Source organism: Amphiura filiformis, chromosome 17, assembly GCF_039555335.1.
Source record: "Amphiura filiformis chromosome 17, Afil_fr2py, whole genome shotgun sequence".
NCBI lineage: Eukaryota > Metazoa > Echinodermata > Ophiuroidea > Amphilepidida > Amphiuridae > Amphiura > Amphiura filiformis.
In genome coordinates this window covers 49,526,968-49,554,899 of record NC_092644.1, presented here as the reverse complement: position 1 = coordinate 49,554,899, position 27,932 = coordinate 49,526,968, and the positions used below count along the sequence as shown (strand labels likewise).

General features: G+C 37.4%; 1 protein-coding gene across 1 annotated transcript; it reads left to right on the top strand.

The window, feature by feature from the left end:
- Positions 1-47: 47 nt before the first annotated feature.
- Positions 48-26,768, top strand: LOC140138272 (uncharacterized). The gene is made up of 5 exons (XM_072160184.1): positions 48-74; positions 2,304-3,365; positions 8,275-9,303; positions 10,259-10,330; positions 21,617-26,768. The coding sequence occupies exons 1-5, from the start codon at positions 48-50 to the stop codon at positions 26,480-26,482; spliced, it is 7,056 nt and encodes a 2,351-aa protein (XP_072016285.1). The 3' UTR covers positions 26,483-26,768.
- The last annotated feature ends 1,164 nt before the right edge of the window (positions 26,769-27,932 follow it).

Below are 27,932 nucleotides of genomic sequence, written 5' to 3'. Positions count from 1 at the left end.
TGTCCTCTATAAACTATCTCTATTGTGGTGTAAATTTATGAGGAAACATGGCTTCAGATACTTCTGCTAGAGAGGTAAGTCTTAATATTATCTAATATTACGTATCTTTATCTTTATTGATTTAAACATTTAGCATTATTTAAAAGACGTCCATTATTTATAGTGTGTCTCGTCTGAACTTCAGGGTAACAACATGTTGGATTTCGCAGTGGCAGATTGCGTTTACGCGGTTTCGTCGCCAGCGTATGGAAAAATCGCCGTATGTATACGTCCCCCGAGATTGGGTTAGCATTACTCATAGCGTTACTCTCAGCTTGAGATGACGCACGCCATAAATTATATCAGGCGGTTTCCGCCAGGGGCGTAGCCAGCTTTCTTGGTCAGGAGGGGCAAAATAAAATTTGGGGGCACAGACGAAAAAAATTGCAGTTGCATCATACTCGTACATATACCGGTTTTGATTTTAGAGAGGCTTTATTGGGACGATATGCGTATTTTACACTATTTTCGCCAGATTTTTGCCCATGATCGGGATTGAAAGGGCTTTATTGTGACAATTATTTTACACTATTTTGGCCCATGATCGGGTGAATTTTGGTGGAAAAGGGGCTCCTTGCCCCTTTTCTTTTCCTTTGCCCTTCATATTTTCCCTTTCATTTTTTGACAGAGGGGCACTTTTTTCTTTCGTTTTTTGTTCGGGGGGGGGGGGCACTCTGCCCCCTTTGCCACCCCACTGGCTACGCTACTGGTTTCCGCCTGATATACTGTGAATCTTCTTTCTTCTTTAGTAGAACCGCAAATTGCTACTAGTGCCAGACGCTTGCACTGATAGGGGTCAAAGGTCACGAAAGGGTTATTAGGGGTCATCTTGTGAAAAATTTAAAAATGCTACTCCTCCTTTAAATAACATGTTATGACCACCAAACAGAAGAAGAACCGATGACCCAAGCTTCAAATAAGTTGTACCACACAATGGGGTCAATCTTCACGTAAGGCTTAATAGGGATAATTTTGAGAAAATATTTGTGTAAAATGTGATAAAGCAGCTGTCAATTAATAGAGGCAGTGATTTGGCAGATAACCTGGGCAGGGAGACAGCTAGTCTGCTACTTGATAACAAGAGAGAAGTAAAGACAATAGCTCTACTGTCTATATTTAAGATTCGTTAGGTTTCGTCATTTTTCGTCATTTTTTGTCTAGTGGGCATTTCCAACTGAATTCCATACACCCTTTATGCGAGAGATGACTTGAATCTTCCACACAGGGAGTGTATATTTCAAATGGAGTCACCCACTCACCCCGGCCCATTTGAATCAACACTCCCTGTGTGGGAGATTAAGGTCATGTCTTCCGGAGGGGGTGCATGGCTATCATCTGGAATAGCCCATTTTGCGGTTACTTTACTGGTATTTAAATCACAGGAAATCATGCCTTCCCATGATGCATTTATGAAAATCGATACATACACACTAAGGCTATGTGGTAAATGCTATATAATGGTTTCTACTGATGGTGCAAAATGGTGTAAAATTTTGAAATATGTCCGATTGGGCTAAAACCTAGTACAAATAACCTTTGATATGTGGGGATCATGAAAAAAGCATCTGAGGTCATCCAAGGTCAAAGGCCAAATCTTAAAGTTGGACTGTAACTCGGGGAAAATGATCCCTGACACTTGGGGAGTATGAAACCGTAAAGGTCATACGAGGTCAAACATCAGGAAAGATCAAATGTTAACATGGGCTCCATTGGGCTTAAATGTGTTGCAAATTATCCTTGATTCGAGGGAGCATGAGTAGCCAACCCGAGTTTATCCGAGGTCAAAGGTCAAATGAGGTCACTCAGAAGCCGCCGTCTGATATTCGTGGCTCGTGAGCAACAGTATGTCTAGTTTTGAATTGCTCCATCTGTTTGATAGAAGCAAATATTAATTATTTAATTAATTAACAATATATAAAAAAATGTTATAAATGGTTATAATACCACAAGAAATACAGCGCTAGCTTTATTCAAGGTAAAACACGAACAGCAAAACTTAGGTACCCTAGTATATGTATGATTTTCGGACGAATGTCTTTTGCATAAATTTACTTTTTAAAAAACTTCAATATAATTTTTTTTAAATAAAAAAATACTTCTCTTAGTGAAATGTCACACAAAAATTCAAATGAAACGTTCACCCAGTGTAGCATTATTGTTTGTGCAAAGACAAAATGGACTGCCTTGCGTCTTTCAATGGATATCGTGCCCTTTAAAAATATATTTCAAATGTTTCTTTTTCTTTTGTTTAATTTTTCTTTCAGGTTTATTTCAACCTATGGACCGGGAAGCTGCCGATAACTAAACTCTCTGTGACGATATTCCAACAGAATGAGAATGACGAAAAGATATCTCTTCCATGCAGCCTCAATCATGATAAAAATATTTGGCAAGTCACAGCAGCCGGTTTATCTTCGTGTCAAAAGCTTTGGTATGTGTATGAGTTTGATATTCAGCAGAGTAACGGTAATTTGGTACACGTTGCGGAACACTATTACAGATCATTTACACCACAGAACAGACATATTTGTGACATTCTTACTACTTATCCTGGCTATAGCCTGACATCAGATTCAAATGTAATACTTCTGGGTGTTCATCATTATCTGCAGGTTTTGGTGAAAAATTTATCAAAAGACGGGAACTCCCTTCAAATATTGTTAAGTGATTTTGAACATATGTGGCAACATCGGACAGATGATTTCGCGCCACATCAAATGAAGTTTATTCAAGACTGGGCCGATAGACAATTCTATATTTATTCAACAGCTAATAATCAAGACACAGTTATTGCATTTTTAGCGACTGCGTATGGTGCTCTTTTCTCCAACAACGAAATCGGAGAACACTACATAAAATTAGACGTGCTTTATTTGGAGATACTTCGTGATAAACTAGCATCACTAAGTGGAAAAGACCTAACGGAATGGTCCATTCCTTACGTCAAGCAAACGGGTATTGTGGTTCTTTGGAGTTTGCAGCAACTTCATTGGCTTATGGTGGTCGCTTACTTTGGTAAATTATACGACGATATTGACGAACTTATAGACGCAAAAGAATCGGTGAATAAGAATAAAATTACCGTGCAAACTGTTCAGGATGCTGTAATCCCGCGTATAATTAATAGTTATGGCGCACATACGGAATCAACAAGCAAGCTATCACTGGAAATACCGAGCTCGTGGGGGTTTCAAAAAGACGAAAAACGCCAACTGACTGAACTTGTCCAAATGAAATTTCCAAGCCAGAAGTCAAGTTCAAACACTACACCTCAGGGAGCCGCGAAAGTAACCGGAAGTCCTGAAGAATCGGAAGAAAATTTTGAGGTAAGAAATTAATAGTGTCAAAAAATTACTATAGGAATAGGTACCCACAAAAGTAGCTAGGGGAGGCTCAATTTGGGCCCAACATTTGTTTTATCTAAACCGGTGATGAGATATGCAATAATTATGAGCCCTGGGGAGGATAAAATTGGAAAAATGCAAGAAATATTTGGCAAGTCAACGGAGCGGAAAGTTAGGGGCTGTACAATAATTATGAGCCCTGGTTGGAGGGTTAAATGGGGGGAGGATACATTTTTGGCGAGCCGAGAGGGGGGGGGCAATTTTGGCAAGTCGAGAGGGGGTAAGCGATTTAGAGATAGCGAACCTTCAATAAATTAGTGATAGCGGGCCTTATTTGAAATAAGTGATAGCGAGCCTTATTTAACCTTATAACTAGCGAACCTTATTCCGAATCAGTGATATCAAACCTTAGAAGTAGCGGACCTTTTTTAGGTATAGCGAACCCTTTTATCTATTAGAGTTATTGAACTTACACGTTAGTGATAGCGAACCTTAGAGATAGCGAACCTTAGAGATAGCGGTCCTTGGAGGTAGAGGGACGTTACGACATTGGACCGGCGCTTTATAAATAAAATGCTCTATAAGGCGAAAAAAAAAGAAAACCCTGTTCTACGGGCCCGACCGACCCAGATTTTGAAGAAATTGGGGATAAAAATTTCCTGTACAAATGAATGCCGATCCAAATTTCGGAAATTTCAGGAACAAATTTTTGTGTGTGTATTTTCTCAAATTGCAAATTATTTACAGATTTTGGTGATTTTTTGGGTCATTTAAAAAAAAAAAAAAAAAAAAGCCGACCGACCGACCCTACTTGAAAGGTCCGTCCGCCCGTAGAACAGTGTTTCTTTTTTTCGTCGCCTAACGCTTAAATATGCAATTGTTCTTGTTCGCTCGCAACATATATCTAGACCATTTAAGGTTATTTGCAAATTGGGACCCCAAAAATTTGGCACATGTAAAGGGGGAGGGCAAGTTTGTTTTCGATGGCCAAATGGCCAAACGATTTGTGGCAGACGGGGGGAGGGGGGGGGCAAGCAATTTTTTGCACGCAATTCGGAAATTTTATCCCCCTCGGAGCTCATAATTCTCGAACAGCCATTATCTTTGGCTGATCGAGAGTGGGGTGAGCAATTTCTGGTCTTTATGAAGCACCTTTGAAAAGAGCTGTAAATCCCCCAGGTAAATAAAGATAATTTACTGGGGGGGGGGCAATTCAATTTATTTTTGCCCTCAAATTAGGTAAAATAATTTACTGGGTGGGCAGCCAGGCGTTTGAATTTTCAGAAATGTAGACCTGTTTTGCGTATAATTTTGCTTTGATGTAACAACTGAACTTTACCATCCCCATAAATGTATCTTATATGCCGATATTAGCATATTCATGTAACAACATCGAAGAAAAATTGTATTTGTATTATAGTTTACTTTAGACATTTAACAAGAGCGGTTATTGCACCGCAAACTGGTGGACGAGCTAAGTGCACACTTCGCTTTTAGGAGTACTAGACCCCTGGTTTTCATTTAATTGTATTCTTTTTTTTTTAATTATTAATTTAAAATTGAACTAATTAGTATTAATTAATTAACAGAATTAATATTAATTAATAGAAACAATATTAATTAACTTGTTAATTAATTAATAGAAACAATATTAATTAACTTGACTAATATAAATTAAATGTTTACGCTTTATAATAGCTCCTAATATCAAACTAACAACTTAGGCGCTGAACTGTACTTTTATTGTAATATTAAAGAGCAAGTCCTATGCAGCATATTACCCCAATATAATATGTGATATTATTTGGGTGTCACATATCACTGTGGCTATTGTCAGATTCAAAGATGTCAGGTCAACAAGTTCAGGCCAGGGCCCGGGGCCAGGGCAGTCACAATGTGTCCCAATGGCCTCACGGCTCAATACAAAGCATAGGGGAGGGGTAATAAAATGGACACAACTTTAAAAGTACAAGGAGTAGAACCCCCCGTGTTTTTTTATTGTATTTCTTACTTTTTTCTCCTTCATTTGACACCACTCAGGTGGTTATACCTTCGTGGCATTTTAAGATATGCCCATTTAAGACCAAAAGGTTACTCACTAAGTAGGTCAGTGCCCAGCAAACACAAACACGTTTTTAAAACATTTTAGACGTCTTAGATTTTGGGGTTTGGTTTAGATAAAAACGTTTTAATAACATTAAATGTCGGGTTATATAAAGATTATATGAAAACGTTTCAAAACGTTTTATATGAAAACACACTGCAACAATATTTTAAAATGTTTTCAAAATGTTATTGTAAAATATTTTTTGCAAACATTTTTGCCAAATATTTTGTCAACACTTAAATAACATTATGTTAGAATATTTGCAACAGGTTATCATTAAATGTTTTAGAATGTTACCAAAACGTTTTGTACCCTTTATATACCCTTTATATAACCCGAAGTCGAAAAGTTTTGTGTTTGCTGGGTAAGTTAGTAAGTAACATACACTATTATAGGGTGTGCCTGCACGGCCCACCAAAAATCTTATACTAATTATCACTCACCATTAGGTAGGGAAAAAACATTAAAATTAGATTTTTATTTTATATTTTATTAATACCTTTATTGCGCAAAAAACATCAATATACGATGTGTGGTGCAAATGGGTGACCCCAAACAGGCATAAGGCCCACAAACTGGGGTCCCTTATACACACACGAAAATAAAAGAACAAAAATATGAACATTATACAGAACATTGACCCATTCATTGACCCTAAAACTTTGTGGAAAAATGCCTGAAATAATGTGTACATTTTGATAAAAAGTCCCAAAATGGGCTGAAGATAATTAAAAGTGCGTAAATTTTGACTTTGCAATTCAGGCATGAGAAGGAAATGTGGCATCTCAAATACCGGAAATTACTGAGAAATAGTACTGGTAAACTAACTTAGCCTCCAAAATGTAAATTTCAACCGCCTAATCACCATGAGTTCTCAGTCAATAGAATCAAAATAAGCCCAGGGGCCACCTCGATTTTGTCCAAGATGGCGTCCAAGTGTACAATAAATCATTATAAAAACATGTTTTGGCATCTTTATGTGAAGCAAATGCCTCAATTTTACCCTAAAATGTATAAAGGTGTGAGCAAAATATACAAACTTATTAGGGTCAGTCAATGTCTCATCACTTGACCTTGAAATATTCAAAATGACTTCCATTTGAATTGCAAAGGTTAAAAATCATTAAAAAACATGTTTTGACATCTGTATGTGCCTCAAATGGCGCTATTTTCAACCTAAAATGTGTAAGCAAAATATATAAACGGATAAATTTCAGTCAATGTCTCACCACTTTACCTTGAAATATTAAATAAAAATAGCTGTACAGGTTAACAATCATTAAACAAACATATTTTGATATCTTTATGTGGTGCAAAATAAACTGATTAATTTCAATCAATGTCTCATTATTTGAACTTGAAATATTCAAACAAACGAATTATGTGCGTCCAGCCACATTCTTGTATAACGTGAAGTGCTAGGTAAAAGAAGGAATGTAAGTTGCGAATTATTCGGATTAGTTTTCATTATTTCAATTTCAAAAAATATTCGACAGAAAATTAAATGGATACTAATTAACAAATTATAATGTGCATTGTTCAAAGGGAATAAGGGGCTGTGCAATAATTATGAGCCCTGGGGGAGGGTAAAATTGAGGGAGGGGCAAGACATTTTTGGCGAGCCGAAAGGTGGGGGCAAGCAATTTTTGGCAAACCAAGAGGGGGCAAGCGAATTTTGGCACACATTCATGGGGCGCCTTTTAAATAATACGCTCTTAAAAGGCTCAGGAAAACAGTGCGGAAATGTATAAATATGCAAATTTTCCTGCTCGCTGCGCTCGCAACATGTATCTACACCATTTAATGTTTGTAAATTGGGATCCCAAAAATTTGGCATGCGCAAGGGGGGGGGGCAAAATTGTGTTGGCCGGCCGAGAGGGGGGGGGGCAAGCGATTTTTGGTGAGCCGTTTGAAATTTTACCCCTTCGGGGGCTCATACTTATTGCACATCCCCTAATTTATATGTATAAATCAGTAGTTATTTTTTCCACGCATGTTACTGGGTTCACGAGGAACTTTTTCATCATACTGATCCAATGGGCTATTCCAGTAGAAAACCATAATATATCTTATTTATTTTATTTATTTATTTTATTTTTATTCATTTGAACAGACGCTTTTGTATCAGCGGTATAGGCCTAAATTGGCGATGTGTTCATATAAAAGACAAAAGAAATTAAAACAATTAATAGGAAACAATAGATAAAATAATTACCTAAAATGGTAAAGATACACAACACACTCGCACACACAAATCGCGCACCCACCCATATATATACAAGGTCGCATTCCAGCTTTGAATACTCTTCGGAACGAATGTTATGCAGAGAGTTGCAGGTGAAAAAGAAGTGCCTGAGGTCATCAATACTCCCTTTATCAAAAGGCTTAGGAAGCCTGACCACTAGCCAGCTTCGAGAAATCTGACCATAGTGATTTTGAGGTTTTTGTGCAACGCTTCCAATGGTGTTGAAATTTATCTAAACACCCTGAGATCTTTTTTATTTTACCCCGCTGTCATTTCTGAAAAGTGACGTTGGCTGGGCTGAGATATTTGTGTTGAAAAAAGATTTTTTTAACACTTTTTTACCCAAAATGTCAATATTAAAATAGAAAATTAAGTATGAACTTCATATTTGCTGTGGAGAATACATCTCACAAGTATATTTGATATCTTCTAACAAACAAATTGGATTTCTATTGAATTGGATTTCTACGCTCAAGATGATTTCAACATTTTGTGAATTATATATCGCAGGTGTAATGTATGTCACATTTTCTTTTCAGATTCATTTTAATCTCTGGACTGGAAGTCTTCCTGTAACTAAAGTAACGGTGAATATATCCAACGACGCACATGAACGAATAACAACCCTCGATTGCCAACATGAAGCTATCGGAAGCGGAAACAATTACATATGGAGAGCTATGGCAACCGGTTTGCAAAGAGATTCCAAACTTTGGTATAGATATGAATATGAGATAAGTGATGGTAATGTTAACGTGACACATACAAGGGAACCAGGTCGTCGAAAAATTCGAACAAACAATAAAGTTCTTCGTGACCATTTGAACTTTCCGATAGGACGTGACGAATCAATGTGTGCTTATATTTTCGAAGGACTTATGTACTATCTCCAGTCGATTGCAGATGAATTTCAGAACACCAAGTCACTCAAAACGCTATTATATGATGTAGAACACATGTGGCAGTATAACAAAGAAATATTCACGAACGAAAATGTTAATTGCATCCTCGACTGGGCAGAAAATCTTCTCTCTTTATTATCTGAAAATACTGGCGACAAACTGATATTTATTATGACAGTATATGGGATTATGCTACCGTATCTCGGTGAAGGAATTCGCCGTAAAAGCATGTCGTTTTTGGACGATGCACAGTTACGAAGAATGCGTAGTGAAGTGGGTGCCCTTAGAAGAGAAGCCCTAACGGAATGGTCTATTCCTCATATCAAACAAACGGGTCTAGAGGTTCTTTGGAGATTGCAGCAACGGCATTGGCTTATGGTTGTCGCTTACCTCGGTAAATTATACGACGATATTGACGAACTTCTAGACGCAAAAGAATCAGAAGCTTCATGCAACTTAAGTGTTGTACAGATTGAAACGATATATAACGTCGTGATACCGCGTATATTGAGCAATTTTGGCCCAAATAAAGAGGTAACAACCAAACTTTTGCTCGAAATACCCAGTGCATGGAGGTTTACTAAAGAGGAAAAGGATCAACTGGCACAAGTAATTCAAACGAATCTCCCGCGTCAAGAGCTAGGAGGAGATAAAATCAAGCGTGAGGTGAGTGATTCGTTAATATAGTGTAAGTAGATTGTCGCACAGCGTCATCATCCCTATATCTTCGTGTCAAAAATTGCCGTGATAGTACGGCGAATCCTCTCGTTTTTCAACAGCTACGCATGGCGATTTTGTTCAAGATAGCCCGAGCGATTCAGGCTAAGCATACCATTTACACGATATGAGATACCACAGAGCCTGCCACAGAGTTTCTGATATTGCCATTACAAGAAAATTCGATTTGTTGTCAGGTAAAACCCAGGTTTTGTTTCCAATACACTAACTGGAAATGCAATACACTAATTAGCGGGGATTGCTGTTTGCTGTGGATATATTTTACTGCATGTTATCCATAACGATTTTGAAATCGTTCATCAAAATTGTGATATATTCAACTATTTGAGAATTACAATTATATAAAGGAACACAATGTACATATCGCTTCCCCTTTCTTTATCTGCGTCAATAATAGAATATTGATTTCAATCGAATTGAATTCATGTCTCCATTTTGAGTTTGTACTTCACCACTGAGCGATCTAGCGATCGATTTAGGACATGATAGGACTCCTTTTCTTGCGTTCGGTGAAATACCAATCGCCCGTTGCTCACCAACGGAGTATTAAGTTTACATTTATAATACAGGGTCTCGACACTGTGTGTCGCGTGTTTCGAGTCATTCAGAGCACGACACCGGGGGGGCAATGGAGATGGGTGCAAAGTAAATTCCGGCGTGCCAAAAATACTGGGTTTGTTCAGGAGCAATTTGGCATAGGTAGGACAAAATTTGACCAGATTCAAACACTGACCTTTGATATTTCGAATTGTCCAGGGGTGACAATTTTACACCCCTCACAATTTTGTTTTGTACCACACATAGAACAATAATAATAATAATAATAATTTAAAAAAACACTGTCACTGGACTAATACATTTGTGTGTTATTCTTAACTTCCAGAAACAAGTTGACGCTTTCAAAGTGGTTGATGGTGAGCTTTCTAAGACTTCCGAGTTATCAGAAGAAAATAAGGTAAAATAGAATATGACTCAAGCCTCTAAAGAGAGATTCTTCACCATATTATAATATATAATATATATAATTCCCACCTTAATACTTCTTTGAATAAATCAAAAATATTTGATGAAATGCAAACGTGTAAATAGGTATGAGTAGCCTTATTTGTTTTACATATACATGTATCATGTATATGGACCAAATTATAGCGTCACGCGTCATTGCGTCCAGTCACAATGGATTATATGTAAAAAAAAGAGACCGTTTTTAAGAGTGTTAAAAGGTGCATCTGAGTCCATAGGAGTCAACTCTCAAACAATATTCATGTGTTTGTTAAAGAAAACTTAATCTTTGGTATTCATCATTTTCAAAAGGTAAGCAAGTGTTTAAATCTTTTCTTTTTTAATGATAAATGGCTGAATTGGGCGGGATATGTACTGCAGTGAGAAAAAGACCTAACATCGCCAGTAGTTCATCACATGTGAAAAGTCACATTTTGATAATGCCGCGTTTGCCCGATTTCCTTCGCGGTTGAGCAATAGGTTTACTAGATGAACATACATGTACCAGTGAAAACATTGCTCGTTGTATGGGAGTTGCCTTTAATGCGATTCGAAAATTGAGAACAAAATTTCAGGTCACAGGAGAAGTGAAAATCAGCAGAGAGCACCTCGTCGATGTGCCAGGTCTGTTCGTTAGGAGATGAATAGTAAATCTGGCTGAAACCAGCAACGGACCCGGACTTTGCGCCGACGCGTCGGCGACGTTGTAATGCACATGTTAACAGTATAGACCTTGAGGGCGCTCTTCACCTCGATAGCGGTCAGACGTGATGTTTTTCGTGCTCTGATTTGCAATTAGAATTGCGGCTTTGCCGGACAGGGTGTTAGTGTTGAAGATAAATCAGTGGATTTTGACGGTGTTATAGACAAAAGTGGTTCTAAAATGGGCCCTTCAAAGCATAACCGAGCCTTAGAATCGCCAACTAAACAGTCGCCAAATCTGAAGAAGAAGAAAACGAATTCTGCGCCTAAGGCGGATATGACCGGGGTTGAAGGTCACGGGTCTCAAAACATGGCCGCGCCCAGGGGTTTATCGGATTCGGCGAAGAAACTTTCTTTCGACGATAGTCAGGATCAAGATGCAGCTCCACCTTCATGGTTTATGAACTTTGAAATGCGCCTTGAACATCGTTTCAACAAGTTGGAGTCCATCATGATGGAAAGGATCTCTGACTGTGAAAATAAACTTAAAAGTTTTGAGATGGATGTGGCCAGTGTTACATCTGAATTGCAGTCAGTGAAGGATCAAAATAAGCTGCTCTTGGACAAGCTGGACGACCTAGAGAATCGCAGCCGTCGCAACAATATTGTATTGTTTGGAGTACCTGAGGCTGATGGTTCCATCAAGGAAGACTGTTTGCAGAGGGTAAATGATATTTTTCACTTTGCCGGCCTTTCTACAGAAGATTATGCAATTGAAAGATGCCACCGGACACCTTCATTTCGTCGTGAGGGTGAGCAACGTCCTAGAATCATCCATGTGGCATTTTCTTCCTTTATCATGAAGGAAAAGGTGAGAAAGGCATGTATCTCTAAGTTCAAGACCAGCAAGTATCATAATGCCAAGCTCTTTGTGTCGGAGGATGTCTCCCAGCGTGTTCAACAGCAGAGAAAGCAGAAAATGGCACAGTTTAAGAAGCTTCAGGAGGAAGGAAGAAAACCTTTTTTTGTCTTCCCTGACATTATTAAATATAGACTCTCCAATGGATCGGTACTCACAGCTAAGTAAAGTAGAACTTGAAATAAAGTAGGCGCTGTTTTTGAAGAACCGGGACATTATCGTTTTTCGGTTTTTTGAACTTTGATCTTTTGAACTTTGAACATTAAAATGTTTTTGTATGATTAAATTTTGTGTGTGAACAGTGATACAAATTGACACTTGAACTTGAAATAAGTTGGCACTATTTCTTGTTTTTGAAGAACCGGATCATCACCGTTTTACGGTGTTTTTGAACTATTTGAAGTACTTTGAACTATTGAACTTTGAACACTGAAATGTTGATGTTGGATTATAAATGTGTTTTAAATCACTTGTGTGATCACTGATAAAAATTGCTAAATATTATGTCCGTGCATGGTTGCAATTTAAATTGCATTGCGCTTTTTCGCTGGTGCTCACTTTTTGCTCAGGCTTGTGTGTTGATTTGAGGGCCTGTCTTTCCACCAAGTGCATTTGCGCGTCGCGATTGTCTTCCAATGATTTCTTGTTTTTGCGTGTTTTTTCCAATCACTTTTTTTTTCATTTTCTGCAGCAGCTTCAATTCAAATGTGCAGTCATGTATCTTTTACTTGTTTTATTTACTCAACGCAATCACAATAGATATAGGTAATGTGTACTCGACATGTATTGTTTATAGGAACATTGATTTTTATATGCAATGTTTTGAATGTCATACAATCAATGTATTGATACATGTTTGTTTGTTTTTTTGTAACCTTAATGAATATGTTTACATTTACATCAGAAGAGGATATTTTGGGGATTTCTCTACCAATATTTAAATGGTTCTAACTTTAAGTACTTTTAACTGTAGAGGTATTCAGGACACTTTCAAGCGCAAAAAAGTTTTTCATTACCTTAGGTCAATAGGAAGTGATATTATTTTTCTGCAGGAGACCCATTCTTCTACTACAGAGGAAGCATTTTGGAAATCGCAATGGGGTGCTCATGCCTGGTTTAACAGTTATGCTTCTAACAGCAGAGGGGTGGCCATTTTGATTAGTAATTCTATTTCTGTTGATGTTAAATCTATTTATAAAGATCCTAATGGTAGGTTTATAATTTTGTCTGCTGTTTTGAATGGGTTCCCAGTTGTTTTGACAAATATCTATGCTCCTAATACTGATGATCCCCAGTTTTATTTGGATATGTTTGCCCACTTAGATAAATTTGATGTGTCATCCCTTATTATTGTTGGTGATTTAAATTTAGCTTTAAGTGATCTGGATTACCGTGGTTCTCGTGATCGCCATTCAAATTTTAATGCAAGTGAAATGGTCAATATTTTGATTGAAGATTTGAATTTAATTGATGTATGGCGGCATTATCATCCTAAACTTAGGCAATATACCCGTCATCAACACAATCCAAGGTTTTATCAAGATTGGATTATATTTTGATTTCAGAAAATATGATTGGTACCTGTTATGGTTCTAAAATTCTTCCTGGTGTTAACTCAGATCATTCAATTGTTAATTTGAAATTTGATTTAGATCCCAACCCCCGGGGCAGAGGCTACTGGAAACTGAATTGTAATTATCTTCGTAAAGATGCTGATTTTATTAAATTTATTAAAAATAAAATTGAGGAGTTTAAAATGACCAATCTAAGTAACTCTGATTGCAATCCCAATTCTATTTGGGATGCTTTCAAATGTACAATTACTGGTTATTGTATTGAGTACACATCTAGAAAGAAGAAAGATAGAACATCCTCTAAGAATAACCTTATTAATAAGATTAAGGAGCTTCAACTTAAATTGGTTGACGGTCTTGATGACGATGCTTATGCTACTCTTAAGGATGAGCTTAAGGAGTTAGAATCCCAGTTGAATAAAATTATTGATTTTGAGACTGATGGTCTCATTACCAGATCCCGTTGCCGTTGGGCAGAAGAAGGTGAGAGAAGCTCCAAATACTTTTGTAATTTGGAGAAAAGATCTAATGATAAGAAAAGCATTAATCGCATCAGGACCGCCGATCAAGATATGATAACAAACAAAAAGAATATTCTGGAGGAAATTCACAAATTTTATAGTAAGTTGTATCAATATTCTGGTGTTGAACAGAATTGTACTGAGTATGATGTTACAGTTAATGATCTTTTAAATCCTCTTGATATTCCCAAGCTTTCAAATGATGATAAACATAATCTTGATCAACCCCTCTCTAAAAATGAGATTTTTCAGACTATTTGTTCCATGAATCACAATAAGTCTCCAGGGTACGATGGTTTACCTGTCGAATTTTATATAATTTTTTTTGGAATGACATTAGTGATATGCTTCTCAACTCCTTTAATTTTTCTTTTGAAAGTGGCCTCCTTAGTTTGTCTCAAAGAAATGGGGTTATTACTTTATTGCCAAAGAAAGATAAGGATCTGTTGGAAATTCAAAATTATAGGCCAATCTCACTTCTTACTGCTGATTACAAAATTATTGCTAAGACTATGGCTAACCGTTTAAAGAAATGTATTGGTAATTTGATCCATTCAGACCAATCTGGCTTTTTAAAAGGCAGAAGCATTGGTAATAACATTAGGCTACTTTTAGATGTAATTGATTTTACTGAGGCGAATGATATCCCTGCTGCTGTTATTTTATTAGATATCCAAAAAGCATTTGATTCGGTCAGTCATGAGTTTCTCTTTAAAGTGTTGGATCATCTTAATTTTGGTGAAAGTTTTATCAAATGGGTTAAAACTTTTTACTCTGCCAGGAAATCCTATATTATTAACAACGGCTTTCTTACAAAATCAGTTAATATGGAACGGGGCATTTTTCAAGGTTGCCCGATTTCCCCATACCTTTTCCTTTGCGTTATGGAGACACTTGGGAGTGCAATTAGGATTAATCCCAATATTAAAGGTATTTTTGTCAACCAGAAAGAATTGAAAGTGTCCATGCTTGCTGATGACACTACTTGTTACATTGATGGTTCAAAGGATTCATTTCAAAATTTATTTGATATCCTCAATATTTTTGGTAAATGTTCGGGTTGTAATGTAAACTTGTCTAAATCCAAATCTATTTGGATAGGTTCCAAAAAAGGTAATCAAGAGTTCCCATTTCAAGATAAGGGGCTTTGCTGGGTTCATGACAAATTCAGTTACCTTGGTATTAATTTTTCCCTCAATTTGAATTCGCTCTTTGAGTTAAATTATAAGGTGAAATTAAAACAAATTGAACAAACCTTAAATTGTTGGAAAGCTAGAAGTTTGTCTCTCATTGGGAAAATTTGTGTCATAAAATCTCTTTTGCTTCCACAGTTGTTGTATCTCTTTTCAGTGCTTTGTATTAAAATTCCAGAAACTTTTCTCAAAAATTTGAATAAATTATTTTTTAATTTCATCTGGAATGGGGGAAAAGACAGAGTAAAGAGAGATGTTTTATGTCTGGATTATGCTTTGGGTGGTTTACGTATGGTTAATGTAACGTGTTTTGCGGTGGCTCAAAAATTGATTTGGGTAAAATATTTACTTGATGACAACTACGAGTGCATGTGGAAATCTCTTGAGTTATCTTTTCTTCAGAAATTTCATTGCGATGTTAAAATTCTTTGGAAATCTCATGCACCTGAAACCATTCTTTCCCGACTGAAGAATGTGCAGCTTGCTGATTCAATCAGATCGTGGTATGCATTTAGAGACAAAGCCACTGAAGACCTTGGTTATGAGATCCGAGAAATGAGGAGTCAGAATTGCACTTGTATTTGGTTCAATAGGAATATTAGATCCAAGTCAAAACAGTATTTTTATTATGACTCTTGGTATTCTAAAGGGATTCATACTTTATCTGATGTTCTTTATGATAATCTTCCCACCCCAGTTTTAAAATCTTTTGACGACTTAATAATTGAATTTGATATTCCATACAGAGATAGGAGAAAATATGATATGTTAATGGATAGCATTGTTCATTATTGTGGGATGCTGGATGACTTTGAGGACCAGGATTTTGACACCTTTGATATTTTCTCAAATAATTTAATACTGGCCCTCAGGGTCCCTCGCTACACTTACAGTATTATGAAAAATAAGTCTCCCCCTGAGAGAATTCAAAATTTCTGGGAAGATATCTTTGAAAACTTTTGTAATAAGGGGAATATGGAGTGGGAAGAAATTCATACTCGGAATTTTAAATGTACTATTGAGACTCAATTAAGATCTTTTTATTTTAAATTATTCCATAAGGCCATTGCTCTCAACAGCTTTCTCCACAAAATTGGGAGAAAAGACTCCCCACTTTGTTTCTTTTGTGACAAATTTCCCGAAACTGTGGTTCATGTTTTTGTGAATGTGAAAAAGTTAAATTCATCTGGAATGATTTATTTAACCTGATAAATGACAAACTTCATTTAGATATTCAATTTAATAGTTTTGATCTTATGTTTGGTATTGCCAATGACAAATTTCTTTCCTTTTTAATATTATGCAGTAAATACCAATGATATAAAGCGTAAGCGTAGATGAGAAACTCGCAGTTTCGAATGAAGTCAGGCGCACTACTCCGCGTCGTGATATCTTTTTCCCTGAAAAGGGTCCAAAGTGCCATCGATTTTCAGTTGTTTTCTCCACATTTATGACGGTTTTTCATACGTTTTTGTGTCTTAATCCAAACTCCAAAGACATTTCCTCGATGGTGGGATATTATTCTCACAGATACGACGTATTTTTAGGCAAATCGTTATGATTTTAACATAAAATTGGCAAGAAACAAAATTTTGGTCAAACTGTCAGTTACGCCCTTTTGACATAAAAACGTCCGTGGCAGCTGGGTACCAAAAAGTACCCAGCTCAGATGAGTGCATAATGTCAGGAGGAACGCACGCGTAGTGCTTGCGTTTACCCAACGTGGTGTTCGCGGTAGCTGGCGCGTACATTTCTCACACTCCGGCCCAATAACCATGATAACTGGTAAAACTGGTCAAATTCCCGCACAGCCACTAACTCTGATTAAAGTTGACAAAATTGGGCGGATTTATGCATTAAAACGACCCGGAAAACCATTGTGGTCTTTAAATAAATAATGACTTATGAAATGGCATCAATGTAGCAAGAAAGTCAAGGGTTTTCAAGTTGTTTACACTGACACTTTCGGGTGATCGAGTATTTCAAATTCGCCACCCCACCTCAAAAAAAATGCGTTCATCACAGAAACTCAAAATTAATTTAATTAATCTTTCATTAAATGTAAGTTTTTCATTTTAATGTAATTCTTTGTTTTGTTTTTTCATTTTTGTGTCATTGATATTTGTCATATTCTGAATCGTCTGATAATATTATGTTCCAGTGCTGTCTTGTCTATAAAATAGAATTCATTATTATTTGCTATGCTTAAATATTTTGTTATAGGTCCTAGCCTACTTAGTATATTTTATCTGTTTGTAGGCCTAGGCCTCCTTCAAAGTAATTTGGTCTATCAAAGTTTAAGAAAATCATGGGATAAAATCTAAGAAACCTATTTTGCAAATTACGAAAAATTTTGTTTAAATTTCGTTATGAATTACGTTCTTTTACCGATTGAAATATTTCAATCTTGTATAGCGCTTGATTGTTGATGATAATTATTGGAATATCTTACATGTCTAAATGGATTGAAAAAGGACTGAATTTGATTTTTGGATTGGTTCATTGCGTAGACTTGTTTCACCATCAAATCAATTAGTGATAGGCCTACTCCTAATTTACTGCCATATGCGTTGCATGCGCTTCAAACTTTTTAGAATGAATAAATTATGTTAAATGTGTAATGAATTGGAAAGGATTTGACTTTATCTTCAGTCGGCAAAAGATTGAAACAATCTTTTCAGCTGAATATTCAAGTGGAAAAGATCAGTTGCTAAAAGATAGAGAGATTCAAGTTTATTGATTCGAAGACATAATGTAGGCCTATGTTTCCCATACGGTATATTAAAAATCACTATCAGAGAAGGTTTCTGTCAATTTTAAACCGAAATAACAAGGTATTAAAAAGTGAAAGAAACCCCGGATGAAACCCCACTGGCTATATTTCGTTGATTAACGTGGATTTTTATTGGGGGGGGGGGGCAAAAATGAACCAATTTCATATTGTAAGATCTGGGCCGAATATGTAAGATCGCACATTAAGCCCCGTGGCCATAAAAAGAACGAAAATTCAAATAGGTCTACCATAGTATTTCAACTGAATATTCTTTCGAAAACGATTTGTCCATTATATTGTTACAATCAGCAAAAGAATGAAAAACAATATTTTTAATTGAATATTTATTCGGACAATTTAAGAGAGTAGGCCTACATGTAGGCCTATGCCTATTTATGTTTTATGTTTATTTATCTTTAATTAACACTCAGCACGTTAGTCCATGTCGATATGTGTATTGTTATACAAGGCTCACTCGACTCAGTCATTTAATTAGGCAATGGAACCAGGGAATAAATAATTGAATTCGGTGTTGGAAATGAGCAAAATCTTTTTGATTGAATATTTATTAGGAGTATTATAATAGGCCATGCTTATAACTTGAATAAAAGTTTGCTAAAGTTAAAAGGTGCTAATATAGCTTACCTATCTATTTGAGATAGTTGTGATTTATAAGCCTATATTTATTATACTTCATATAGGCTATCATAGGCCTACTAATTTAGGCTCCGGCTTGGTCTTTATGATTAGCCTATAGCGCAGTTGTTTTCATGAAAATAAGCAACAATAATACCGTTCTGAATAAAATGAATAATGAATTGAACATATAACCACTAAAAAACAACAGGACAACGATTATTATTAACGGTTTCTTGTACAATTTACGGGGTAGGCCTACAAACTACAATCCATTCAAGGCTCATCAATGTTGACCAACTGCAGTGGTAACACGTAAATTTATCTCCCAATATTGCGTGCTGACTCTTTTTACGCTCTCACGACAGCATCGTCGCGCACTCACGGCGTACTCAGTGCGGAGTTCGCGATGGTTAATATCAGCACGCGAAGATCAAAACAAAAAGGTTCGACTTCACTACGCACCGGCCTACGCGCTATATGCGTCCTTTCTAGCCTCCTTCGGAGGCGAAGGAGCGTTCCGATTTCAATGGTAAATACTACATTTACAGATGTAGATTTCAGGAAGTGAACCCAAATTTTACTGCTTTGAAAAACTTCATTTTGATGAAACGTAAAGTGGAATATGACATTGCTTATAAAAAGGGTAAATTAGGTAACCATTTTAAAAAGTGGTGCTTTGAATTTTAATGTACTGGTACATGTACTTTGTTATACATTTTGTACATCTAGTGTTATGCCATATTGTTGCTTGTATAGACTCTGTATCTATTTACTATATGTACATGCTGCAGTATCTTATAATATGTATTTTTAATACTTTTGCAGCTGTTGTTGTAATTCTCTGTGATTATTTTTTGTTTTCCTTTCTAATAAAAAAACATAATGACAAAAAAAACAACAGTATAGACCTTTTTCTGATGACGTCACCTAATCGATATTGGGGTCTGAGATGTAAACAAACAACACGTGCGTTTCTCACGTGTCCACGGTGTAAAAACACCAAATACTGCGTATTTTCTCCTCTGTTTTGTCATATTTCACTTTAGCTTCCATAAAATAGTTGTTAAAACGGGAACTGTATACTAGTTACCTTTGTTCCAGTTTGTTTTGATGCCATAAAATACAAAAGATACGGAAAACCGCGATGCTTTTTAAAATTCAATCGTTGTTTTGTTTCACAATTTTGTTTACTTTTTACACCGTGGCGAACTAAACGCGTACTGCGAGCTGGCAATTTCGCGCAGGACGCCTAGCGTGGCGCAAAGTTGATCGCGCGCGCCGGCGCGGTAATTGCGTTTGGGTGCTAATGACTCGAATGCTGGACCCCAATATCGATTGATTGGTGACGTGTGAGAAAAAGGTCTATAGGAGGACACATTCCATACTGAAAATTTTAGACGTTAGGTTTATTTCCATTACAAACACATGAACAGGTCTGACATATTGTAATGTTTGAAATTTGACTCCTATGGACTCAGGTGTAACTTTTAAAACTGCCTCTTTTTTTACATAATGAACCACTGTGGCCGAACGCAATGAGGTGTGACACTACAAATTAGTCCAGATTTGTAAAACAAATAAGGTTACTCATAACTTTTTACAATTTTACATTTAGTTAAATAATTTTCGATTTCTTTCAAAAATCATTAGGGGGAACTTTAAAAAAAAAATCATTAGGGGGAACTTAAAAGTTGTGCACCCTATATTTTGCAACGAGAATGACGAAGTTTTATAATCTAGCAAACACAAAACGTTTTATAGACAAACTTTTAAATGTCGGGTTTTAAATGTTAGGGTATAAAAAGTAGCAAGTGGGTCATTTAGGCCTATTATATCGATTATAAAATAATACCATAAATAGTGCACACTCTTAAGTTTTAAAATGAAAATATGTGGAAAATGTTGGTAAAATCTTGCAAACCAACATTTTTCCGTTTAAATTTTTTTTAAATGTTTGGCAGCCATCTTGGTTAATCTTGGCGGCCAACTTGAAATTTCTCATGTTTAATGATACACCAAATTATTCATCTGATCACAAGGATGTCAAAAATGTATAGTTTGTGCTATTTACGTTAGAGGCAAATTGTTTGTCTTGTTATGAGAATCAAGAACAGGTACAGTACTTGCCATCTAAAAAGGCCTCAAAGTTTTACCCTCTATAGTATTTTAACACAGTGGATATACAAAAGTATCCTTTTTCTGATTCATATCAGTTAGGAGCTGAACAATAATTATGAGCCCTGGGGAGGGTAAAATTGGTGGGGGGACAATAAATTGTTGGCGATCCGAAAGGGGGGGCAAGCAATTTTTGGCAAGCCGAGAGGGGGGGGCAAGCGATTTTTGGCACACATTCATGCGGCACCTTTTTAATAAAACGCTCTAAAAAGACTTAGGAAAACAGTTCATGAAACGCTTAAATATACAAAATTTCCTGCTCGCTGCGCTCGCAACATACATCTAGACCATTTAAGGTGTGCAAATTGGGATCCCAAAAATTTCCCATGCTCAAAAGTGGGGGGTGGGGCAAAGATTTTTTGGCGGGCTGAGAGGGGGGCAAGCGATTTTTGGTGGGCCGAGAGGGGGGTGGACAAGCGATTTTTGTGTCAAAGGGGCAGCTGGCTTCTCCCTGTGGAACATCCTGCCTCTTCTTTCCATCCCTCTCCTATCTCCTGCCTCCCTCGGATATAGGTCGCCGGAATATGTTTTAGAATATTAGGCCATTTTTTAGGCAAGAGGCAGGGGGGGCAGCTACACCCATGTGGAACATCTTGCCCACCTCTGATCGTCAAAATGTTTTTTTCTTTAGTTTCGTCCAATTGTACCCCCTAAAAGTTACATTTCACACACACAATATAATGTCTACACTACTGGGTTATCAGCGTTATGAGGATAGATTAATATTGTTGGTGTTGTTGCTTATTTTTTTCCTAAGCGTAATATAATTATTACTTTGTGTACACTCGCTTATTGATATGCAGGTACCGACTACCTTCAGAGTATGTATTCCCATCAAGGACAAGAAAAAGATTGTTACTGTTATCCTCTCATTACGTACGAAACAAGATAAAATGCAGAATAGATCAACAAAGAGAATTCAAATGAAACATTTCGACAAATTTGAAAGCAACAAATTTAAAAGAAGCGGGCTCGTTGCCACAAAAGATGTCTACCTCCCGATGAATCAAGACATACATTACCAATACGCCGTTCAAACTGGATTACTGAGAGAATGGAAATCGGAAAAGGAATGGAGATCGGCTGCCCCTCCAAAGACAGGTTATGATATATTTCAACATAGAGTTGAAATAAGTCACAACGCTTCATCATGCAACACCTGTACAGGTGGGAGTTTTCTACATGTTAGATCAATGCTAACAGCATTAACAAATGACAATCTGATGAAGTCGCTTCTAGAAATTGATGAAATTGGATTCCCAGGCAAACTATGCATTGAGCAAACATTTGAAGATTTCTTCAAAGATTGGCTTGACAATGAGTTGACAAAAATCGAACACCATGATGAACAGCAGAAGCAGCAGCAGAGTCTACATGTGTGGAAAAAAGTCATGTTTTTAATGGTGTTGCTTGCCAAAGTGAAGGCAAAAACAACTTATAAGACGCAGTGGTTTTTTGAAGAAAGGAAATTGACTCTACTTAGTGGCTTTATGGGTCAATGCAGCCGGGACGACATACCATCGTCAATGTTGGAAAAAGAAGTAGAAGACATCGCTATATGGATTGTTGAAGGTTTACGTGGGAATTGGGTTTTCCTGTGGCAATACCTTAGCAATCTTATATCAGTTGGACGGCTTCGTCATCTTAGAGACCGAGTAAAGCCTCCAGATTTCTCACCTGCACATGGTAATAAAGCTACTCATCAACTGCAATCAGCTTTATCTAACCTGTTAAACAAGCCTGAGTACTCAGAAGAATTGATGATCTGTGTTATCGGGGAGATCAAGGATATCAACACGCTAGTAAAGCTTTTGCAAGCGTTATCAGTAGAAAAATTCCGACCGATCATGGAAAACTTTAAAGTAATTCAAAACGTGTCGAAAAGATTTGAAGAATTAATTCAAGGTCACCGAAAAGACCTTAATATGTTGACGCAACTCTGGAAAAATGTCAGGAGATTTCAAATACAAGGAGTAAGACTGGCGCTACGTCACTGTATACATCGGTACTTCAAGGAGGAGACGACGTGGTCACCAGCTGACGCAAATGTTCATACGCTTCTACTCGATCGGGAGCTTTATGAAGGAAAGAAGTCATTTCTGCAGATAATGAACATTGTTCTCTGCGTGAAATCGTCATGTGACAAGCTTTATTGCTCACAACAATTGTTCCTTAAAGTAATTCAAGAATCCAGCATCTTGAAGTTATTGGAGCAGCAAGAACTGAAAGAGTTGATAGAAAGAGGAATTCAATCAATATCATCGTGCCCTTGCAAATGCGACAAAACACACTACAAGGAGAAAGTAGAAATTTCACTGAAGATACAACATACGATCAGTCGTAGTGATTACCTGAAAGGAGATGAGGTCATCCTTACACGAGCCAATGAGAGCATTCACAAATTGCTGAAAAGGGTACCCATGGACGCAATTTTGGAATTTATATGCAAAGCGTCTGCGACGGAATGGTCAGATGAACAACTGGGGTTTCTTACAGGTCACGTCAACGATCGACTACGCCGTGAAGATAAGAAAGAACAATCACAAATATTGGTCAAAATCCTCAGGGATTCTCAGGCAAGTGATAAGGTGACCATACGGTCACTAAGTGTCGCATCTATCTTGAGGAAACTACTAGATATTATCGCCGAAGAGGTCTTTGCTGGTGAACAACACCATTCTATTGATGAGGGTTGGTTTCCCAACTTTGAAGCAAACGTTTTAGCTCTTATCCACTACAATGAGTTTCTAGCAATGACTTTTCAAGTATCTGACAGCAGCACATACCAATTTCACGACCATATTGGATTGAATGCGATAGCTTCTCTTCTTAAACGTTTACCGACAAATGTTTCTGAAGGAGATGTGACAATTGCGTTTGTGGATGAAATACTCAAAAGAAAAAACGATGTATTTCTACTGATAAAATCATTGCCTGGTGGCCATTTGAGTGGGGACCAGTGGACCGATATATGCAAATCCGCTAAAGACACAAAAGACACGTATTTTAAGACCCGCAGTTTTCTTCAACATCTCATTACATATCTAGCAGATATATGTCAGTTGGCAATTGTAGCTAATGCCAAAGAGGTTTCTGAGAAAGCACAAGAATGTGTTAGGGATAAGGCAGGCAAACTTTTATTGTCAAAAACAAGTTGTCCGGAATATTGGGGATGCCTTCATTCACTCATACCTTTTGCCACAGAATTAAGGCATCTTGTGTATTCCGTTACGTTCTTTAACGTGTGCCGATCTTTCTTTGATGGAAGCATCCCCGACCTTGACATTCTTCTCGTAGGAAAGGTGACGACAAGTAAATCTACGAAGCTATCACATGTCTCTAAAGGAGAAGGATCCAACCCAATCACTTACAACGAATTCATTGACATAATATGCAGGCAATGTCTGCCTGTATATCGCAAGTATGGCTTCGTAGTGGCTCGCTGTGATCTTAACGTTCCAGTCAGTATAATCCTGAATCTGACAGAAGGAATTGACAATATTGGTAACGATTTAATTGACGAACTTTCGTTTTTGTCGAAAGAGTGTGGTGAGGAGGCCTCCAGTAGAATGAAAGAGGCCATAGTGAGCCTCATGAAGATTCCCACACTGTGCCAAAGAGCACAGCAGTTAAAGTCAGTTTTTCGAACATTCGATGTGACAGATGATAAGAAGGCTACTTTTAAGGCGCTTGATACTCTAATTCACCTGTCTGATAGTGAAAGCAAACATAGTCTAACGCTTGGCCAAATACACAAAGCCGTAAGAAGATTAGATGAAATAGAAGAAAAGTTCACACCAAAGAACTGTTGGCCAGTTATTGAACAATTGACAAATTGCAGAAAGCTCATTCAATTTGTACGCAGTGTTATTCAAGAGGATTTGAGGTACCTAGTTGATGCCGTGGAAGAAAGGTCTGATCAAAGTGTGAATGAGCAAACTGTGTCTGCCCTCATCGACGTCAAACAGTTCATGACTCCCCTATTAGGAGTGACAGTAGCAACTCAAGCAGAGGAGTTGATAGAAGGAATCTATAAAACTATCAAAAACACCCTTGAGACAGAAACAACAGAAAGCATTAGCACAAAGATCAATACGTGTGTCAATAACTTGTACAATTTAGAGGACTTGCACAAGAATGTTGCAAACAGAGGAGAGATGACAAAAGAAAAAATATACAATGCTACAACACGTGGAGTTTTTAGATTCAAAATGACCAGTACAGACGAAAGATGCCAAGCAAAACTGACGTATAAAAGAGAAGGAAAACACGTTACCTATGGCCTAGAGGAACTGAATGATTTACATAGCAGAGCGCTTTTAATTGGCAATTCACAAATACAAACAGAGGTTTACGACACTGAAAGCTTATCCAGTCGTGTAAGGCCAGAATTACCCAAATTTGTAGCACGTGTTAACGCTGTCAATGACATTGTGAAACTTTGTCAACGCCTCACAGAATCAGGACATTTTGAATTCAGGGAATTCGAAGCTTCTGGAAAGGATAATGACTCTTTAGAAAAGATCAGAGATCAACTGAAGAGGAAATTAGACGACTGGCAGAATGATATATCAGAGGCAAGGAAGCAATTCTATTTTCTGAACTTCTTTCAGTCCAAACAGCTCGGCATACTTGATCGTTTTTTTAATACTGATGTTGAAGTGTTCTTTGAGTTGGTTTTGCTTTTTCGCTTCGTTAATCCAACCATTGAAGTTAACACAAGTCTTAGGAATCATTACAAAGCTCCTACTGGAAAGAAGAATCCAAGAAACAGTCTTCTACAACTAGGCGGTGCATTAGATAACATATACAAAAACGCCGTATACCCTGATAGAAAAATACCCGGATTTGAACAAAGTTCAGGATCCCGCAAAGATGTGAATGTCACACATGGAAGTGTGTTTGTTGCAGAACTCGAAACTGGGTGCAGCAAAGTTATCAACGTTCTGTTACACTTGTACCAGTATACTACGTGTTATTTACCAGAACCAAGTCAAATCGTCTTCTGCCATTCAGGAACATCGTGGGAAGAGGTATGGTTGTTGCTTGAGAGATGTAAAGCTGCGGTTCTACAATATCCTGCCAGAAATGTGTTATATTGTCTTGTCAGTGTGGAACAGCTACCTACTGAAACACAATTCAAACTCGTAGAAGAGGTCAAGAAAATGAACAAAGATAACAAGCGGTTCCTTCTTGCTCTTATTTGTTGCTCTGGACATTACCATCATATTATTGATCAGTTTTCACCAAACTACACACATAAATTGGGTGGATATAGCGATTCAGAATTAAGAACATGTTTTAATGAAGGGTGGCCTGCTCTCGATACAGGATTGGCGGATGCTGCATTGAAGCAACGCGGTGATCTTATCGCTAGTGTGACTGTCCTTACATCCAGCCAACCAGGACTCGGGAAATCAGAGTACGTCAAATGGGTCGCATCATCAATACAACGCGTTGTGAGTACATTACAAGTCAGCGGTCCATTTAGTAAAGATGGACTTGTTAAGATGCTGCAAACGTTACCAAAGAAGAAGCAGTGTGTATTACACATAGATGCCTCAGAAATGACAGAACGACAAATGTTCGATTGTTTCATTTTTGAAATAGCAGTAATCGGAATGGCCGTATCTGGCACACAAATATGTGCATCCCTTCACCAGTTATAATACTTGAAGTTGCAAACACGCAAAAAGATGTATTAAGAAATTCGTTGCCAGTTTGTTGCGCATTCCCTAGAAAACACCTTCAATGGCATGGCTTTGACAAATATGTGATCAGTGAAGAGATCGGTAGCCCTGTTCAAGTTGTTTGCCACTATCTTCAAGCAATGAAAGATGAAACACTTGATACCAAAGACATCAAACTAGTTGGACGTCCACAGCTTAAACCACTAAGGGCAGAAGAATGCCGAGCAATATTAAAGCTGCAATATCCTGATGAAGAAGGACTGTCATTCACAATTGTTGATACTTTCCTGAGTCTATTTGCCCAAGAACTACGAAGAATGTCGGCATCGATGTATTTTGACACCAGATTTCTTGAGAGGATGGTAGGAAAGGAGCGCAAAAAAGATCTGCGCAGTAAATTTGTAAGAAAAATGCTTGATGTGTCACGGCAATTTTCTGCTCGGTCTGTCAAGACGTCACCAGTGAATGAAAATCCTGACCTCCGATCGAGATCCAGCGTCTCAGCAGTAAACGTGGTATCCAGAATGGAAGACATGGTTATGTGGAATGAAAGCAATCATCTGTTTTTAGCATTTCATCGTCAAGACTCGCAGACGGTGACTCCCATATACAGAGACATAACTATGGTTCCACGTGACATTCAAAATTTGTTCAACACACAATTGCCGAACAAATATCACACCATGTTGGAATACAATCGTATGTTTCATGACGATCTGCAACGAGAACTCGAAAAAGTATGCCGAAAAACGAATAAGCCTTTCGACAGATCGAAGCTTCAAGAACTGAGTACAGGATACGCATTAACTCCTGATAACTTCCTCAAGATGATCCTTATTTATCTAAGGATCCAATCACACATTCCTGTCATAATTATGGGAGAAACCGGATGTGGAAAGACGACGCTAGTTATGTATTTGGCACGTGTCTGTGAAGTTCTTTTTTTCAAGCTGAACCTCCACGCTGGTGTAACAGAAGAGGATATCGTTGAAAAGGTTCAAGAATGGAAACAATCAGCGACAAGCACTCAATCCGGAGAAACATGGGTGTTTTTAGATGAAATCAACACGTGCGATCACCTTGGTTTATTAAACGAGATTGTTTGTCATCACAGATGCAAAGGAGAACACATTCCCTCAAGTGTAGTATTCATTGCTGCGTGCAATCCATACCGTCTGCGTGACAAAGCCACTACTCAAGTCGGTTTAGAAGGAAAGGCAAACTGGAAAAGAGATGAACAATCAAAACTCGTTTACAGAGTCCATCCATTACCCGAGACAATGACGGATTATGTGTGGGACTATGGTGCACTGAATGAAACAGACGAACGCAAGTACATTGAAAGCATGCTTGGGCAAAATGAGAGAACATTTGCTGCTTTGATACTTATGTCACAAAGGTTTATGAGGAAACACGAAGGCAATAATCA

Excerpts from the sequence above, each read along its gene's own strand:
- LOC140138272 (XM_072160184.1), top strand. The coding sequence starts at position 48 with ATGGCTTCAGATACTTCTGCTAGAGAG. Across the intron at positions 3,366-8,274 it reads AATCGGAAGAAAATTTTGAG|ATTCATTTTAATCTCTGGAC; the intron begins GTAAGAAATTAA and ends TTTTCTTTTCAG. Across the intron at positions 10,331-21,616 it reads AGTTATCAGAAGAAAATAAG|GTACCGACTACCTTCAGAGT; the intron begins GTAAAATAGAAT and ends ATTGATATGCAG.